General features: G+C 41.1%; 2 protein-coding genes across 4 annotated transcripts in view; one reads left to right on the top strand and one right to left on the bottom strand.

Annotated features, from left to right (window-relative positions):
- slc2a4rg (SLC2A4 regulator) overlaps positions 1–15,591 on the top strand; it is a 44,357-nt gene extending 28,766 nt beyond the window's left edge. The window contains exons 5-9 of one of the 2 annotated variants that reach the window (XM_085782252.1): positions 1,253–1,353; positions 3,426–3,699; positions 4,830–4,970; positions 6,537–6,664; positions 7,370–15,591. In XM_085782252.1, coding sequence (XP_085638378.1) covers positions 1,253–1,353; positions 3,426–3,699; positions 4,830–4,970; positions 6,537–6,664; positions 7,370–7,481 — 756 coding nt within the window. In that variant the 3' untranslated portion in view covers positions 7,482–15,591. The remainder of the gene's footprint in view (positions 1–1,252; positions 1,354–3,425; positions 3,700–4,829; positions 4,971–6,536; positions 6,665–7,369) is intronic. The other variant, XM_085782253.1, reaches the window with a different exon arrangement.
- The window catches only part of zbtb46 (zinc finger and BTB domain containing 46), a 61,937-nt gene continuing 55,743 nt past the window's right edge, over positions 13,622–19,815 (bottom strand). For both annotated transcript variants that reach the window (XM_085782251.1, XM_085782249.1), the window contains exons 5-6: positions 18,904–19,079; positions 13,622–18,242 (exon numbers count right to left, since the gene is read on the bottom strand). In XM_085782251.1, the coding sequence (XP_085638377.1) occupies positions 17,802–18,242; positions 18,904–19,079 (617 nt within the window). In that variant the 3' untranslated portion in view covers positions 13,622–17,801. The remainder of the gene's footprint in view (positions 18,243–18,903; positions 19,080–19,815) is intronic.

The following is a 19,815-nucleotide window of genomic DNA, read 5'->3' as shown; positions in this document are numbered from 1 at the left end:
CTGTGTAATTTTTATTAGGAAGGTTGTTTCAAACAGCATGGCAGGGGACTTGCATATGGCCAGCACAACCCCATTAGTTTAATAGCATGTTGGTGTCAAATGCAATGAAAGGGAGTGGCAGTCAGGGAGAAATAGTTCAGAGGAACAAAAGTGTTGGAGACCATTGATAAAATCTGTTCTACTGTGACTTCTCTCTCTCTCTCTCTCTCTGTTCCACCCTCTCCGTCACTCTTTTCTTGCCCTTCTTTCTCCGAGGGCTGTTAAAAGGTAATGAGACTACACACCCACTGTCTTTCATTAGCAGTGATGCATGTCTCTGCCTGCTCATGGGACAGCTGCCAGCCCCTGATGTGGGGAAGAGAAAATGAGTTGAAATAAAAAAAAAAATTTTTTTTTTAAACACCCACTCCATCTATCCATCCATCCCATCATGGCTTACTTATGAACCATGGAGGGTTCTTCTTGGTTTAATGCAAAATCAGATATGAGCAGGACAAGATATGAGAAGCATTTTCAAATCCTCCAGTTAATGATATGATCAGAGGTCAGAAAGAGGTCACAGGTGTGCATGTGTGCAAGTTCATATATTTAGTACATCTACTGTATATTCTGTTAAACATTAGAGGCATTACTATTTCCAATGCAATAGATCTTCAACCCGGCCCACAGCATGCACAGACAGCAGGAGTAGATCAAAATGGTACATTTATTTTGCTCTTCATTCTGTCAGTGAACATGAAAGTATTGCAAGGTAGACAGAAGAGGGTACAGTTTCATTGTCCTCTCCCTGTCCCTGTCTTTTTTCTCTCTTTCTCTTTTACTCCGTATGTGTCTGAACTCGTCACATATCGGGTTTCTATTTTTATAGGCTTGCCGTTCTAATAGCTTTCTAATGAGGTGTAGTGTTTGGCCCCTTGTAGAGTGGCACTCAATCCCCCACGAAGGCTTTTCTATTGCCAGTGAGATCCACACGGGGGAACATGAGACCACATGCTACGTAAATGTCTGTTTCCTTTAAAATACTCATGAGTGCTTTGCAGAGAATATGTTTAGTTTTGTCAGTTTCTATCACAGCTGACAGCGGATCTTTTTTTTATTGCAGAGAAAAATGATTTGAAAACCAAAGTGCTTAAGGAAAGACAGATGTGATAGCCTACATGCACAGATTGTGAAGCGAACATCAGTCACGTTATGTGGTCTTTATAGGCAATCACACAGCTCATGTTGGTTTTGGGCTGAATGTCTCTTTCAGAACTCCATGAAGGTGATGTTCAAGTGCTTGTGGAAGAACTGTGAAAAGGTCCTCAGCACCTCCTCAGGGATCCAGCGACACATCCGCACCGTCCACCTGGGGTGAGTCAGAGAAAATCAAGCACGCAGATGTTGTGTCCTGAGATTCAGCAGTCCCATTTGCAGGGACTTTTAATCCAACACTTTGTTTATTTATTTATTTATTTTTTTACATATCTTGCACAGTAAACGGTTTAAAAGAAAAACTGACACTGAATTTAAGATTTTCCATTGAGTCTTGTTGCCTAGTGTCGGAGCTCAACCCTTCAACACACACCGACTGTTAATATAAACTGATCAGGCATAAATTATGACGACTGACAGGTGAAATGAATAACACTGAATAACACTTCATCATGGCACCTGTTAGTAGGTCTGATATGTTAGGCAGCAAGTGAACATTTTATATTCAAAGTTGATCTGAATCAGGAAAAACGGGGAAGCGTAAGGATTGAGCCAGTTTGACAAAAGCCAAAATTGTGATGGCTGGACGACTGGGTCAGAGCATCTTATAAACAGCTCTTGTGGGGTGTTTCTGGTCTGCAGTGGTCAGTATCTATCAAAAGAAGTTAATGTTGGTTCTGATAGAAAGGTGTCAGAACGTGCACTGCTCTTTTTTGCGTACAGCAGAAGGGAGACCAATGCAATATTAGGCAGGGGGTCATAATGTTATGCCTGATCGGTGTTGTATATTCATAAGGAATCCATTCTGCTAATGTGGACAATGATACTTATGATGTATATTTATTTTATAGAACTGCAGGCATAGCTTTCCTTTAAAAAAAAAAGACGATCATGGTGCAGGTGGCAGTTTAATAAACCTTGCTCTGCAGCTTCAGTGCAACAGTGGCAGAGCTTATTTGAGTAGGGTGGTAAGACAAGAAAAGCGATACACATCTGATTTGTCACCACTTGGATGCTGTCCACAAGCCTGCCTTCACACCTGACAAGCTGAGCATCATCACGTCTTCATACATGTGCGTACTTGACTTTGAGTGAGTATAGTATGGTATTAGTTAAAACGTTTTTTGGAGTGATGGTCCTTTTTCATCTTCATCTATTACTTCTATATGCACAGAGGGACAGAGTCTTACTTGTACTTCGTGCATTAGCTGAACCTCATGCAGTTTATGAAGGAATAGGCATCCACACATGTGCAGCCTGTTTGTGTGAGGATGTTGGCACACTGGCTTTCACTGCCCCCTGCTGTAGGAAAGGGTAACCACTGTCCTCCATTTGTTTTGGTCACAGAAGTGGCAGCTGTGCTAATGTTTGTGCAGTGGTCAGTGACACTTAAGTAAAATGGGACATCACAGGCAAAGACTTTGACGTCTTTCATAATCACTTTGTTTTCTAAATGATCTTATGTTTGGTTATTCTCATTATGCGCTTCTTCTCAGTAGTTTTTGTTTTATATGCGGTTTATCTGGGAAGAAAATCACATATATGTACAAAGAATTAATGTGTTGGTGTATTTTTTGTAAAATGGAAGCTTTATTAGGTCCAAATGTAATTTAAAAAAAACATCTGTGAATGAATATTCAACTGACATTTTTAAATTGAATAAATATTCAGTAGTATTTCTGCAGTGCAGTAATGTTGTAATTTCCAGAGAAATGTCAATTCGTAACAGCATCAACACAATATCATAGGCTGACTCACTCCACCTCGGGCACGGGCAAGAGTCTTCAGGCTAATGCACCTCAGAGGAATTAGCGCATTTGAGATCAAGGAGCTCTGCCACCAAATTAGAGATTGCAGACTAGAAAGGAGAAGAATTAATTCAGGCACATACAGTAGCACAAGTGCTTCATATTTTCTGGCTTTAATGCTTAAAGATTTGAAACGGAAGTGAAAAATATATCTTCCACCTCCACTTGCATCACTTGTGTTAAATGCGTAGATGCTCAAGTGAGTCATAACAAAAGGTTTATGATTCTGGCATTTATAGCACTAGAAGTCAACAGAGTGTAACACTGGGCAATTAAAATGCTGTGGTCAGAGGTATTAACAAGCAACAAGTACAGTACAATATGAGAAGGGCTGGATTATAGCAATTCAAGAAGTGCGTGACCCCAAACTCTAAGAGGCTTTGTGAAAATCAGGGGATCATGTGTACTTTTTGTCTCCTACAGGCGAAACAGTGATTCGGACTACAGTGATGGAGAGGAGGACTTTTACTACTCAGAGATCGAGGTCAACATGGACAGCCTAACAGAGGGCTTGTCTAGCCTCACACCGACCTCCCCCACTACGGCCGGTCCTCCACCCATCTTCCCGCCGCCGCTCACTGATGTCCCTCACTCCGAACACATCGACATGAACGGCTCACAGAGCCACGCCCCGACACTGCTCAGTCAATCAGCTCCCTCCACGCTCTGCCACATCCGCACTGACCACGCCTACCAGGTAATACACACACTCCAGCCCACAGAACTTGGACACAGACTCTCACTACTAAATTTAATTTCCCATTTAATCGTATTGCAGTGGTGTTTCTTGCAATGTAATTAAACAGCAAGGAAGAAACGTGAAACTGACCACAAGTTATAAACCAACAAATTGCAGTTTTCTATCGTATGGAATTTGCAGAGGCAGTTTTTGAGATCAGAGTAGCAAAGAGCACAGAGGTCAGAATTACTTAACTCCTACACCAGTGTGGGAGTATATATCTGGGTTATAGCTGGGTGAGAGCAGGAAGAATTTTCTTGGAAATATTAACATAAGTTTACTTGAACAATACAGTCAAACTATTTTATGCCAGTAAACTTTTAGCCATAAGATTTTATTATGCTTAATCCCTTCTTGCAACATTTTATTTGAACAGCTTTGTAGCAACTTTGGAAATCAATGCCTCCTCCCTCTTCCTCTGCTCGTCCTTCTCCTTTTCTTCCTGTTCTTCTAACCAAAACCAATTCATACACACACCCCTCACTTGTTTGCCCTTGGAGGTAAAACATGAAGTGTTTTCAGTTGGAAGAACATATTTAGTGAGAGTATAAATCTTTAAAATATTCAATATTGAATTCAGTCCTTCGCAGTGGTTAGAGGTAGTATCCAACTTTCAGTTGTCGTGACAACACAAAATGCAGACAAATGCAGACTTGCGTTATGCATATGAAATTGCTTCTTAAGTTTTATTTTCTCTATTGCTCACACTCATTCCTCTCTATTTGTAACGGCTAACCTCATGTCCGCATTGCTGGTCTCTCTGCTCTCTAGAAACAGTTCTGAGCCACAGCCTACGGCTGCCTGCCAATGTTGTTTAACAACAACTGTAAAAATATCAAATTTTTCTCCTTGTAAAATGCTATTTTAAAAATATGAATACATTTGTGTGTTGAGGAAATTGATTCAGTAATCAATCAGCCATGATATGAAGGCACTTTTCACACTCAGGTGGAAAGATACCTTCCCCACTAATTACGTTATCTCTTTTTTCTGTGCTTTCTGTTGGTTCCTGTCTGCACTTTTCCTGTCCCTCCTTGTTTCTGTCATGTCCTTTCTTTCCTGCGGTGGGGTGGTTGTCCATGTTCCAGGCCACTGCTCCAGTGAGTATCCCAGTGGGTCCTGAGCTGGCAGGGTTAGGCAGTGGTAATGGGACCGGGCCTGGAACTGGGACGGGGAATGGCATCAGTGTGTCGTGGCAGTCCCCTCCTGTCATTTTCAAAGGCGTCCCGGTGAGTGAGGCTTTGTCTCACGCCTTTTTATCTTAATCTTAATTACTCTCCTGCTGTTTCCCCACTTGTAGCCAGTTGAGCTTCGTGTCGCCCTGATTTCCGCTGTCCCTGCTTCTCTATACTGTCATCTCTTCATACAGAAAGGTGTCAGCCTGTCTGTGTAAACCACCGTCCATCCATCAAAACCCCTAACATGTATTCAAGAAGAAAACCATCAACTAAATGTGCATGTATTAACAACATTTATTATAGCTAACATGTATGTGCTGCCTCAATGCTGTGCGTGTAAGACTTGTGCAACTGAATAGAAATAAAAAGCTAGAAAATAAAAACAAGTTAAATGGAAGGAAACTGAAGGTTTGTGTGTTTAGAACAAGTTTAAAATATTACACTGTAAAATCCTCAGCGTCTCAAGTGGGCTGTTTTACAAGCTGGAGCCATAACGGTTGAAGGCAGCTTTGCCTTGAATCAGAGGCTGGGCTCAAAGAACAGCCAGGAGACAGTCAGAGGACCTGAGGGATCCCGGAGGCACACGCTGTATCTTAAAAGCACATCAGACATACTCAGGCATAGTCCTGTTTAAATATTTACAAACCAATAAAAAAGACCCTAAAATCAATAACAAACCTGACAGGCTACCACTGCAGGGACACGGAAATGTATGTAACACCATCTTTTGTGGTTGTAGATCGAATATGTGCAAATGAATTTTATATGAATTGGTTTTGAACTGTGTCTGTTTTTTGGGGGGAAACATTTTAGAAGAACCAGAATCGAAACAGTGCAGCCAGCTGGTGATGGAGGTGCAGATCGATTGGTTTCCTCTTTAGTAATAAACGCGGAAAAAGACAACGTTAAGCGCAATAACAGCGATGCAAAGTTAGATGTCATCAGTGTGACAGTGATAACTTGTGCGTGACTCCTTTAAGATAGAGAGTTTTTTGAAGTGACACACTGCAGAGCTCCACAAGGTTATATAGTTAATCGAAAGGCAATAAAGGATAATTCCTCTGGTAAGGTACTGTCACAGTGACAATAAGGCCAAAGTCTTTCTGAAAGCATGAAATGTTCAACAGTATTTCAAGCTTCTTAAAGGAAACAACACTGAGCCTTAACTTGTTTGCAGCTGTTACTAAAGCAACGTCTGTGATCTCTGTGCTTTCCATGTTGGTTGCATTTAAAACATAACTGTGTTGAGGGTGGCTCGGCTTGTTGTATGTGTAATCTGAAATTATTGAGGGGAACTTCTGTCCAGTTCCCATGGACACGATATATTCTAGATGAACTGGTTAGTTTTTGGTGGTCAGGGTGGTTTAAACAAACGCTTCATATTTTATTTGAGTCTGTATAAACAGAGATGTGAAGTGAAACTAGTCTGAATGCTGGAGGCAGAAAACCGCGAGGTGGAAACTCTAATCGTAGTCTTGCTCTGACGGGGACAAAGGTTTTGCCTTTCTGATGACTGACTTCTTTCTCTCCAGGTAGAGAGTAAACCAGACACAGTGAGGCGTCACTCACGTCTACTGAATTGAGGACTGCACTTATGATGTCTTCTCACTTTTGCAGGGGCCCGTGACTCACGTCCGAACAGTTAGCATCGGCGAAAAGCGGCAGCCGGCAGCCAGCACACACACCACTGTTAACAAGACCCATGCTTTAATAACGCCACCAGCGAAGTCGATACCAGGAACCAGGTACGCAGCAGCTGTTCTCTGTGTGTGTTATTGTGTCATGTATTTATCTCTATGACTTAAATTCATGGGACTTTGTTATTTATATTTTGCATCGTTATCATATGACTCGGCAGTCAGCCGTTCCTTATCCTCTCAGGTCACATCCACTTACACGTCATCTTCTCTTTGTGGCGAAAAATTACATACAAATTGCTGTCCTCACTACAGTCTGTCACAGTTATATAAATGTACTCAACAGCTCATTTCATAGCAATTCAAGTACTGTTATTATAAATTGTCCAAACCCCTTAAATACAGAAATAATTGAATATAATTACATTTGTAGCAGTGAGTTAATTAATGGCTTATTGCCAGTGGGACCTAAAATAAGGACATGGAGACAAAAATTTATGTCATTACTTTAATGTTAAAATACCTGGATAGCATCTGGCCACTATTGATTTTTAGGACCAACTAGAGTCATAACAAACACAGTATACATCACCATCACCCTGCACTGCTCTTATTCATCAGATCACATTAAAAAATAGTGATTGACTTGTTTAAAGGAACGATTTCTGCAGGTGTGTATTTGTATCTGTATGTGTCTCTGCCCCTGCACTTAGAGCAGACTGTACGTATATACTATATATGTGTTTTTTGCCAGTGTGGGCGCCTGAATGTCTGTGTGCATGTCCTTATGCTGTCACATCTGCTGTTACCAAGGAAACCCCGTGGGGAGGCAAAGAAGTGCCGAAAGGTGTACGGCATGGAGAAGAGAGACATGTGGTGCACAGCCTGTCGCTGGAAAAAAGCCTGTCAGAGATTCACCGACTAATCCAGTCCCCTTCCCGCGTCTGTGAGATGAGCTCTTCCTCACTCAGAGCGACAGCGACGTGGACTCTTCCACCGAGGAGATGAGGGGAGGTTTCTTCACGATGGAGCTCTCAGTGCTGCTTCCTCTGGCCCAGTAGGGGCTTTGCCTTCTCTCTTTTCGTTTCGAAACACAAAGAGAAAATAAAACTGGTGGGTAAAAAAAACAAAAAAAAACAAACAAAGAAAATCAGCAAGAAAAAAAAAACTTTATGCAGGTTTGGAGACTTTTCTAAGACTGAGACATTTTTCATTCTGTTGATGAATAAGGAAAAAAAAGAGACATTTAAATTGGATTTTTAACCTTCTGATTTGATTTTTGTTTCTCACTCGCCATTTTTCACGGCCTCGACTCAAGGCAATGTTTAAAGACTACAGATAAGCTTTTTGGTATACTCTGTTGTTCATTATAGGAGCATCATGTAAGCTACTGTTTACAGGGTGGATAAAGACTCTTTTTTCGGGGGTTCAAGGGTTAACACCAGATTTGCTCGGTAAGACCTCTGTAGCATATCCGTTTTTCATTTTCACTGTTTAAGGGACTTCAAACCTACCAAAGGCAAAACGCCTGTTTGCTTACAACTAACAGCTTAGATCAGTACAGAATCTAACATCACTGTCTCCTGCAGCCTTACCGGGTATCGACTGTATGTTTAAACACATATTGTTCCATATCTAACAACATGTTCATCAGCCAGCGACACTTCTCATAATTAAGCAGAAATGCACAAAAAAAAGTGGTACAAAGAGTTTTCCCTTGACTTTCCAAAATATTTTAGAGAGATGTAGATGATATATTAAATATATTTCCCTCTCTTCTTTTCTATACTTATTACCTACAGATATGCACCTTGAAGAAATAAGTCGACTTTTGGAGTATCACTGTAACCACAGCCAATTACTGAGAGAGTGGATATATATTTCTTAAATAGACTTTATTCTCAACAATGAGTTGCTTAAGCAACAAGCAGCTGCACTGTGCAATCAGCAGAATTACAGCATTTAATATTGTCTTTCTTGCTTTATGGTTGTCATTGTTATTTGGGTGAATTGAGGCAGAAAGACTCATTCTTTCCTTTGACAGCTCATGTTCTTCAAGAGATTGTTTACCACAATGAATGATAACTACCCCTTAAACTTTAATTTACAGTCTGACTGGTGTTAATTGTGTACGTAGGTAAATAACCTAGAGATCGTGACCCAACGAATCACTACCTGATAATAAGTCAGGCATTCCAATTCATTTCTCACAGTTTGAAATGGAGAGGTTACCCAGTCGTTAATATTTAGATTAATTAGAGTGATTAATTATTTAGCAGCAGTGTAACAGTTTGTAGTTACCAAACCTAACTTCATAGGAATCAAGACGTTTCCCTTGGTTTTCACTAGATGTTCTTAATCCTTTAGAATGAGCTTTCACTCTGGTCTGACATTCGGATTCACATGGATGTACTAAGTGTAGCATACGTTTTAAAATGTTATACCAAAGTGGAGTTTTTAGAACCGGCCTGTAATATTTTAAAACAGGTCCAGTTTTCCAAGCATTACATGAGATGTAAGTGGTAGACTTTTAGATAATTAGGATTTTTTATCAAACATTTTTGATGTATCCCTATTTGTTTTTGTTTTTTTCTACAATTCCCAGCTATAGTCACCATCTTGAGAAAAAAAAAAAGTTAAAACCCAATTTGTTACTTGCTTTGTATCTCCATATTAGTTGTTTAATATATAAAACAGAAAAAGGAAGAAAAGATAAGTCAACTTTCAACCCTTTTCTAGAAATATTTATAAAACATGCTCTTATGCGACGGCACAGGAGAGTTCCTACAAAGGACAAGCATGAGGACACAATGATGATCTCCTATTTAGAGATAACAGTAGAAGAGCGAACCACACATCCGCAGTCATAAGTACAAATATTTTAGGTAATTCCTGTATTGAAGATTTTCTACGAGATGAACTTTTTTCTTTTTCTTTTCCCCTCTTTTGTAATGTCCTGTCTTTGTTAACCTGCTCTGAGTCGACTCGGTCACAATTCAGATTTAAATAACTGTGATAGAGATGATAGCCGGCTGTCTGTACTCAACCATATAGTCAAATCCATTTATTTATTTATATAGCCCCATTTTCCTCAAGGTGCTTCACAGTCTGTACCACTTAAGACGCCCTCTATCCGTACACCCACAGTCCAAACAAGGAAAAACACAAGAAGAAAAAAAATGTTTCTCATTTGCTCTCAAAAGTGGAGTCATGACAGTAGATGTATATATATTTTTTTGAAGAGATTCACCCTGGTGCTGTTTGTCAGCAGCTTTTTGAATGTAGATTCTGCTGCGTGTCCTCTACTATTTGAAGCAATTTCAACACTGACCTTACCTGATGATCACCATAGTAACTTATCACACACACACACCCATGCACACACACACACACACACACACAGTGCCTGTCCTTCCCTGTATGATGAGCAGGCTGACTCTGAGCAAGCTCCTTGACTGAGGATTAGTGTGACTTTAGGACCTCCGTCGCCATAGAAACACCTGCACTGTCCTCGGTCGCCACAGGGTCACTCGTGCCGTGTGCTGTCGGCTGACGCCACCTTACAAGTGACCAGCTTTCACTTCTCCATTAAAAAAATTGCTCATTTGCAAGCGTCAAGTCAATGGGCAAAACAAAAGATAAACATGAAGCACATGTTTTGCTGTGATAGTAGTAGTTCTTTAATATCTCACTCAATTCCTGTCATAAACCACCATTGTTTTTGAAAATTACTGATCCTGCCTGTAAAGTGTTTATTCCAGTGGCATCCCAGATAAGCTAGGCCTCCCTCTGCCTCGGTGGGCGGGCCTCTTCCGGTCAGAAACTTCACAAAGTGCCAATGAAAAGAACATTAAAAGGAAAAAGGTATACTGACCTAATGAAATTGCACTATGTTGCACTGCGCAAAGACATGTTTTTATACATGGACATTTTATATACACAAATTTTGAAGTGAAAGGATTTTCTTTCTTTTTTTTCGATGGGGTGGGAGGGGTGTCGTCACTGCCCGGTAGAATAAATGGGGAGTCAGGGATAGGGGTCCAGTACCTCTGGGGTCCCCCATTATTAGCAGGCGATCTTGACAGTTAATGTCTTTTCTCTCTGTGTCAGATTTATCGTACTAAACACAGTGGTGCTGGCTGTTGTAGAAGCGTGGTACTGAGAAGTACAGTGTGGTACTTTGGTAGTCAGTCACTTTGCCTTTCCTTGGAGGAGTGCCAAGGGCCGAAAGCAGCACCTGCCTTGTCTCAGTGATGGGAAAACACCGGTCTCAGTCAGCAGCTACAACGTTATCGCCTTGATAGCGGATGCTTTACAACGTTTAATTGCCAGGAGTTTTCTTTTTTGTTTTTCTTTTTTTTACAATACACTTTTCTTTGAAATCCGTAAAGCTCGTCTTTGTGCTTTCTTTACTTAGAATACAAAAAAAAAGAAAAAAGAATAATACAAAAAAAGAACAGGTTCATGCTTCTTTACATTTTACTGAGCTGAGGTGGTAACTGTAGATACTGTTATTAGTGCTGGATACCACTTTTGATTCTGTTATCTCTGGTTAGGTCATAGATCGAGTGTCAAACGCAGCCCATCAGCTCGCTCTCTCCATCCTCAGTGTAAGCACTTTTAGATTCCACCAGCAGGGTTAGAGGCCAGTGCTTTTGCTGGCAGTGAATGAGGCCGTTAGCACATGTTAAGCTAACAGGTGCCTGTGGTTGTTGGCCACTATTCCACCTTTTTTTTTTCTTAATTTGTAAAGTTGCACTAAACTGGCCCGTGACGATTAAAAGCCAGGCTGCATCATTAAAGAGCTTGGACTCGGCTGGACTTGACTTCGTGGCCTGAAAGAACTCTGGGTACAAAGTCGCTCTTGTGCACAGATCTCAGACAAGAGAACCTGATTGGTGAATTTTTTTTGTGAAATAGATCATCAATTAAAACGTTCACCTAGAAAACGAGCGATGGAGAGATTGGAGTTGACTTCATGGGCGTGCGGGGAAACCGGGGATTGACAGTTAGACCGAAAATAGACACGAGATGCGCAGTGACGATATTGATGGATTTGCAGTTTCAGGGCTTTTCTTGTACATATGCAACAAAAGAGAACCGTGAGGCTTTTTCATATATTGTTGTTTTTGTTGTTGTTGTTGTATCTCTGTTTTATGAAAAGGAAACTTTTTTTACAGTACAGTTGCTCAGAATATTTTTCTTTCATTAAAAAAAAAAAAAAAAAAAGTCAATTGAGAAGCTATAGTGAACATAACACATAAAGATTCAATGTATATTGTAGCTTAGAGGCAATGGGGAGAAAAACAAAACGTGTTGAATGTAAATCCTACAAAAAAAGAAAAAAAGAAAAGGTCTTTTCTGTTGTGTTATTTGCTGGCTAGTTTGTACCGCCTGTAGTGAACCAGTAGCGCATCCTGATTTTTTTTGGTATCCAAATCTTTTTAACACCCACTGACAGCTGTCGCCACACTGCTAATTCATAACACAACCATGCAGTATTGCTTTACTATCATACTTTGTGCAATGATATGCTTTATAATGGAACAAGAACTAACTTGAGCTTTTTGGTGACATCTGGGCAACTCGCTCACACTGTTGCTGTTCGTCTTTTGTCTTTCTCCCTGCGCCAAGTAGTACCTTTTTTTTTTTTTTTTTTTTTTTTTTGGAATGTGTGTGGTTGTTGTCGTTGTTGTGAATGTTTGTGGTTGTGATGTTAAGTTGTTGTTAGGCAGGATAACCTTCGACCTTTTTCGGTCATGATGAAAATTGTAACCTTGTGGGAATCTGTGTCCTGCCGTGCACATTCCAACAGACAGCACGCTTTCTGTGTCTTCCACTTGTTTCCCAATAGACATATCTTCCCATTTCCTTCTCACTACAGTGATTTCTCTCCTGATCACCTTGTCTTTTTTTCCCCATTTCCCATGTTCTTGTGCTATCCTACAGCTTTACTGTGGTCCCACCCAAGCCTTTACCCAGTATATTAAGCTAAACTAAACCCTTGAAATGTGCATAAAAAAAGCCTTCGTTTTTTCCAAATATGTCAAAATCTATGTGCTGCTTTTCTTGAATGTCAGTTTTCATTGTGTGTGCAAACCAGCAGCAGCAAAGCCAATAGATCTCCTTCCAAATCAAATGTAATGCATTGCAATGGCAGCTCCACTCAGTTCTCGGCTTCTTCTACTGTGCTCTTGTTGTTTGTCCAGGCTTTTACCCCCTGTCTGTCACATCTCTCATTTCATGACCATTTCTTTTCTCCTCTTGTGTTTTTACTGAGCCTTACACTGGCCGGTGTGAAAACGGACTTTTGCTTTGTTATTGTTTTCTCATTGATTGATTGATTTGATTGATTGATTGATTGATTGATTGTCTGGCTGAATTTGAGGTTGTTTTGCATGTCTAGCATCGCTCAATTTTTTTTTTTCCTGTTTGTTTTCTTGTTTGGAGATACAACACTGAAGGGTTTTATGTGTTAGATTTTCCCTTTCAGAAACTGATAACCCAAGGCTGATTGTGTTTGTTTTCCTCTAAATGTTAAGATGCTCATCGCAGCCTCAGACACAGACACACGCGCTGCGCTAAAAGCTTTAGATGGAAACACTACGTCAGCCTTGGGTCTTCACTGGAGGGCAGGATTTCTCCTGTGTGTGGGCTCAGCCTCTGGTCTTCATCAGCAGTCCCACGCACATGGAGGAAGCACTTTCTGAGGAGTGGTGCACTCAAAGAGTATTTGTGTGAATGTCAAGCCTATGACTAGTGCTTGGAAAGATGGATGACCATGTATGATGCTGATAATGTGATCTATGTGATGTAATGTGACAGAAAGAAAATAAACCTGAATGGAAGAAAGTTGAATGGTATGGTGTGTTTTTTTTAAATAAACTTGAATATGCAGATGAATAAATCAATTCAGGGGTTGTTGATAATGTAAAATCTTTAAAATAAGTAAACATGTAAGATTGTAGAGTGGATTCATTTGACTTGTCTATTCTGACCCCTGGTGGGTAGCAGTTGTAATTACACTTCTGTCCACAAGGAAATAAAAGCCATAGCACACTTTGGTCACTTCTTTACAGCAGCAATTTCAAAATTTATTGAGACTGATTGGTTTTTGCAAATAATAGTCAAGCTAATTCTTCCACTAAACATGAAGTTAGAAAGAGGCTTGGGCGGCCGGCGGGCCAGCCCCAACATCAAAACAGGAGGCTCATGGTTGACTGTAAAAATGTTTTGTGATCAGTACTATCAACCAAAAGATATCTGCACAAGAGCACTTAAATCTGCCCAAAACAAAACAGGTGTAAAAACAGGACAGGTTTTTTTGATTATTTAACACATTTTGTTACAAACACAGGTTTATGATAATCATCAATATAAAGTCAGTATCATATTGAACAATATCCCCAATGAAAATAAACAAACCTCAAGCTTCAAGGGCAACCTTTTACAAATTAAAGACCCTCTGAAACTCGAGAGAGGAAAATAAATAATATATAATAGTAATATAAATTCATATATATGAAGGTATACACACATCACTCTTAGTAGAAGAACAAAATCTAAAGTAAAAAGCGCCAATTTTGAAATATAGTATAATATAGATATACCCATATCTATGGCTTCATGATTTGCACGTGTGAATCAAGCTATACAGGCTAAATGAGGATTGCAATTTGTACACGTCTAAGAATACCCATATTCATCTGCAATAGAGCAAATAGTTCCAGTTTTGCATCGTGGAAATGAGACAGTTGTGTGCAGATGCCGAAGACGTCGCTTTGGTATGACAAAATGAACACAGGCATGCAGTTAAGACCACAGAATCAGGGCACAAAAGGTCATCAACACACGGTGGGAAGGAGAATCTAGTCGCCCATCATGATTTGTCTCTTTGAAGTTTCATCCTCAGACATTTTGCACCTCTAATCTGATCAGTCACATCTTGGTAATCTCTTTCCATCAATACAAATATTCAGTCGTCTCTCGGAAACAAGCACTCTCACAAGCACACAGGTGAAATGTCATTGAGGCACATATTGAGGGGTTGATGGCAGACGTTTTCCTGAAGTACAACCCAGTATGAGGAAGAAGACATACAGTACAGGTTGTGAGAAGAGCGCAGGAACGGGGGAGTCACGCATACATCCAGACGTCTCGCGAGTGGCCACAACAGCACCACAGGACAGAGATTTGTCACTGATCATGGGCTCCTTCCACACCCACCATTGACATTCATAAAAATCCTACCCCATTGTCTTTCTTCTTTTTTTTTCACCCCAGAAAAGTACAACTATTTAATAAATGGGTTGAACAAAAACACAATAAATAATACCAATAAAATAAAGACATTTGCCAGACATGAAGAAAGCATCACAAATCGCATTCTACTGAGTTTCTCAGTGGGGGTTTATGGGAAGTGCAGTCCATGGCACCTGTAGCAGGAAAGCCTGATGTGTACGACCTGCACTGGCAACAAAATGTTTCCCAGAGTTACTACTGCATTGCTCACTTTCCCTTTATGTAAATGAACTAGAGTTCAAGCCAGTAAAACGCTGGCGGATAGAAATACAGCATGTAGACTCAACTGCCTTCGGTCTGCGTGCTGCATTTCTACTTGATTGTGTGTCATGCGCAGGCGTGAGACAGTAGAAACTAGAAGAAAAAAAACCAACAACAAAAAAAAACTCATCAGCTCGGTTTTGCAGTCTTCAAAAGCTAGCCAGTTCTTCCACGCAGCCCTTCATATTCACAATAATACCATAACATGTGCACTTTTTTTTTTTCAAACTGTGACAAATAGTGACAGGTTCAAAAAATAAAAACAACCCAACAACAAAACTGTTAACCACAACAATAAATCCAAAAAGCACCTGCACACACAGACTGTGAAACAAAAGCACTTCATGTATACAAGGTACTAGATTGGTTTTGGTTCGATATTAATCAATTAGTGTACATTAGTGATGCAAAAGCGTGTGCTGAATATATGTCTCAATCAATATCTAACAGAGAAGTTTGACAGTGAAGTTGTTTTTCCCCTTGGTAAAAAAAGCAAATACGACAGAAAAAGCGTAAACTGGCACAATAAAAGGTTGATAAAAGCCCCATGGCTTGCTGTCCACAACAAGGCAAAGTATAAAAGCTTTTTTTTTCTTATACAAGATATAAAATATCAAAAAAAAAAAGAACACACAATAAAGCTTAGCATCCAGCACTTAATAATAATAATTAATAATCATAACATCAACAACAGTAATCATAGTTCTGATAATCATAATAATAAGACATGTCATCTGCCTCACTTGAATTGTCAATAACTTTGCCAAAAAACATGGAAAGAATCTTAAGAAATCAATATAGACTTTTTTTTTGGACACTGGACACTCAGACATTCTTGCATACAAACAGCCATCCTGTCCCACACCACACAGAGAGAGAGGGAGAGAGGGAGAGAGAGAGAGAGAAGGAGGGAGAGAGAGAGAAGGAGGGAATGACTTGTCAAAAATCAGGAATCCACAAACAGGTTTTCTTTTTTCAATAAATAGCTGTTAAACAAAACAAATTAATATTACACTCTCTACAAATATCAAACTCTGAATTTTCAAGCACAATTTTTGATCCTCTACTTTTTTTTCTTTCTTTCTTTCTTTCTTTCTTTCTTTCTTTCTTTCTTTCTTTCTTTCTTTTTTTTTTTTACCTTACAAAGCCGCAGAAAATATGCATGTCACCAAACAAAAGAAAACTGTGGAAAGAGTCTGCATATTCTGTGTTCAGAAACTGGAATTACATCATGACCAAAAAAAAAGAAAAAAAAGAAAACATATTAAAAAAAAAAGAAAAAAAGAAATAGACAAACAGAAAAGAAAAGAAAAGAAAAGAAAAGAAAAAACAAAGGCAGCTCCTCCTCAGTTGTGAGAGACTGGGCTCTCAGGTCCTAATAACATCATAACCTCCAGTGTGAGAGAAGCTGGACCAGTGAGAGACAGTGAGAGAGACAGAAAGAGTTAATAGTGTAGGTCATGTGGATCCACTGTGTGCTTGTGTCGGGTCTCCAACACAGGGAAGCAGAAACTGTGTAGAAAGACTCTCAGATACACTGTAAAACTCTTTTCCCAGTCTCTCTCCGTCCCTCTGTCTCACACACACTTCACTTCACTCCCCCCTTTTTTAAAAATTCCAAAAGTCGTATGTACATTTTTGTCAAATCTCCAGTATTTGTCGGAATGGATCGATAAGAAAACCGTGTGGTAAACTTAAGCGAAGAAAAAGATTAAGGACCCCACTGAAAGGCATAGGCTATATAAACAGCAATCTGCACAAAGATTCAGTGATCTTCTATATCGTGATAACAGTCAAGAGGACATAAAGTACATCCTTAAAGGTAGGTGCGGTCACCGAGTTGTTTAGGTAAGTAAAGATCAGATCAAAAAATGTAAACCACGGGTTCAGGGCTTTGATAGGAGTCAGTTGTCATTAAAGTGCAAGTCTGTGGCAGTAGGACTCTGCATCAATGTGCCATCGGGCTGCCCGGTCCTCTGACACACGTAGCTTTGCAATAGATTTCGACTCCCCCCCCCCCCTCTTCAGACACACTCTCCCTCCCTGGGGAGCGTTACCCAAGGTGGGACCAAGATAACCCTCCCCTCCCTCTCCCTCTCCCTCCCCTTTCTCCTGGCTTTTTTTCCCCTACGCTGTCAGTGATCCTTGGTTTCCATGGTGATTGTGATGGCAAACATACATAGTCGCAAGTAAAGTTGCAGTCTAGCATTGGCCGTGTGTCCTTGGCAGGCAGCGTCCTCGTTGATTCCTGTCGTGGCAGAGTTAGAAAACTACTGGACTCTGGCCTGAACCCTCAAGAAAAAGAAACACAAAAACACTGCATCAGAAGTAAAGGAGGTAAGCAGAAAAAGCCTTGCACTCGAGATCAGCCATCCCCTGACCACTCTTCTTCTTCTTCTTCATCATCATCTACTATGGCAGTCAAAGTTGAGAATAGCCTAAGTGTGTGTATCTGTGTATCTGTGTGTATGTGCATGTTTTGTTGTTGTTTTTTTTAGATCATTGTCGCGCATCACCCTACAGCGTTTCCATTCAAAGGAAGGCCGGCCCACGCTGGGACGAGTGGGTAAAGAGAGCAGAGCAGAGTTTTCTTTCCGCCCAAGAGATCGCAGGAGATCTTCGGAGAGAGACCGGTGGCCGTGGAGCCGCGAACGGGAGGATCGCGTGGCGGCGGCGGCGGGTTCTAGGAGATCCAGGCGAAGTCCCTCTCGCTCCCGTTCTGCTGCTCCCCCTCCGGCGCCGAGGAGTCGCTCTCCTCCTTCTCATTGTCCAGCGCTCCGTGCGCCTCGCCGCTCATCCCCGAGTCCTTCCACTTCCCTCCTTCTTCCTCCCCCTCTCCCATCATCTCCCCGTCCCCCTCCGCCATCATCTCCTCCTCCCCCTCCCCGTCGCCGTCGCACTCCGCCTGGTCGTCGTGGAAACGGTCGCCGGGATACAGCTCCTCCTCCGGGGAGATGTCCCCCCCCACCTCCCCGTTGTGGTCCAGCAGGGCGGCCATGCCCCGGCCGGAGCAGTCGGCGCAGACGCCGTGGCGACGCGAGCCGTGTTTGATTCCCACGCTGGCCGCCGACATGAAGACTCTGCTGCACACTTTACACACGTACTTCTTGTCTTTGCTGTGGACCTGTCGGGGCGGAAACACATGATTTCAAAATGTTAATTCACACTCTGGACCATCTCTGATCCACCGCCCCACCCCCCCCTCCTGGTGATGGTGAGCTAGGGGTGGGCGATATGGCAAAAATATCATATCACGATTTTTTTTAAATGAAGTCACGATTTCGATTTCATCACGATCTTAAATCGAAAAAAGAAAAAACAGACAATTTAGGCCAAAGAACCTTTCTGAACAGATTTTAATCTAAATAGTTGCAGTTTTGCCAACATGTGCAAACAACGTAAACATAGTAAAAGGTAAACAACAACACTCTGATAAAGTGCACTCTTGCAACATAAAAGGTAGCTTTCAATAAACTTGAAAGTAAAATATTAATGAAGACATTACTGTTTGTTTTATTCAACACAGTCATTTTAACAGGATTTTAAGTCTATCAAAACACTAAATAGCTGATTGAAAAGGGTCAAATAAAGTAACTGTTGTTATCTCTTTTAGCAAACTTTGCAAATGTCCTTTGTTTGCGCTCTGCAGCACAGAACTGCAGTTTATAGAATGAGCCCCAGACGATCCTACGATCTCTGCACTTTGGCAGATCGTCTACACGCTCTAATCCTTCACCATCTCATATCGCCGTATCGCCCACCACCCCTATTGTGAGCCCACTCACCAGCGTGTGCCTCTTCATGTGCTCCCGTCTGGTGAACTTCTTGCCACAGATTTCACAGGGGTAGGGCCTCTCGCCAGTGTGAGAGCGCATGTGCCTCTTTAGGATGCACTGGTGCATAGCAGAGAAACTGCAGTAGGGGCACTTGAACTTTTTACGGATCACTGTGAAGTCATTCACTGTGGGGATAGACAGAGAGAGGGGAGAGGGGGAAGAGAAAAGAGAAAGAAAAAAAATATTAGTGCTGAATGAAACTCATTTAAATAAGCAGAGACGTCACCTTTCAGTTACTACATTTAATTAGCGGCATGGTCTAGAAATGTACCATCAATTCCCATGGCCACCCCAACCCCAGTCAAAGCTACAGTTGCCCTGGCAACAGCTCTTCCTCCATACTAAAGCAATAAAGGCAAAGAGATACTATAAACACACAACACAACAGTCAGTCTGCCTTGGTCGCTCTAGAAGGTCTCTGCTACGGACAGCAAAAACACAGACAGAAAGACAAACACAGACAATGACAAGACGGCTGAAGGTCGGGAAATAATCACACACACAGAGGGAGGCTTCAAAATAATGATGAAAAAAATAAGAGCTAACGTTAATACCACGTCCCGGTTTGCGTAGAGGTCTGGTAAGTCAATTATCTCGAGGTCTAGACTTAAATGGTAGTTAAGCCAGGTGAAGGCGTCCAGGTAAACAGATTGTGTGTGTGTGTGTGTGTGCGCGTGTGTGTACTAGTGCGTGTGTGTGTAACCAATGAAAAACTTTACAGTAGAAACGTATATAGACCATAATAACCAGGAGCAGATTTAAGCACACACTGTACACGTCTACTGCACATGAGGGAGGGAGTCACACACACGGTTAAGGGTTAAGTTCAGCTACTAAGAATTCAATATAATTACCTCCATC

This window comes from Trachurus japonicus, chromosome 7 (genome assembly GCF_045865225.1).
Source record: "Trachurus japonicus isolate A0001 chromosome 7, Traja_1.0".
Classification (NCBI taxonomy): Eukaryota; Metazoa; Chordata; class Actinopteri; order Carangiformes; family Carangidae; genus Trachurus; species Trachurus japonicus.
The sequence above is the reverse complement of the archived record's forward strand: the minus strand, read 5'-3'. Positions and strand labels throughout refer to the sequence as shown.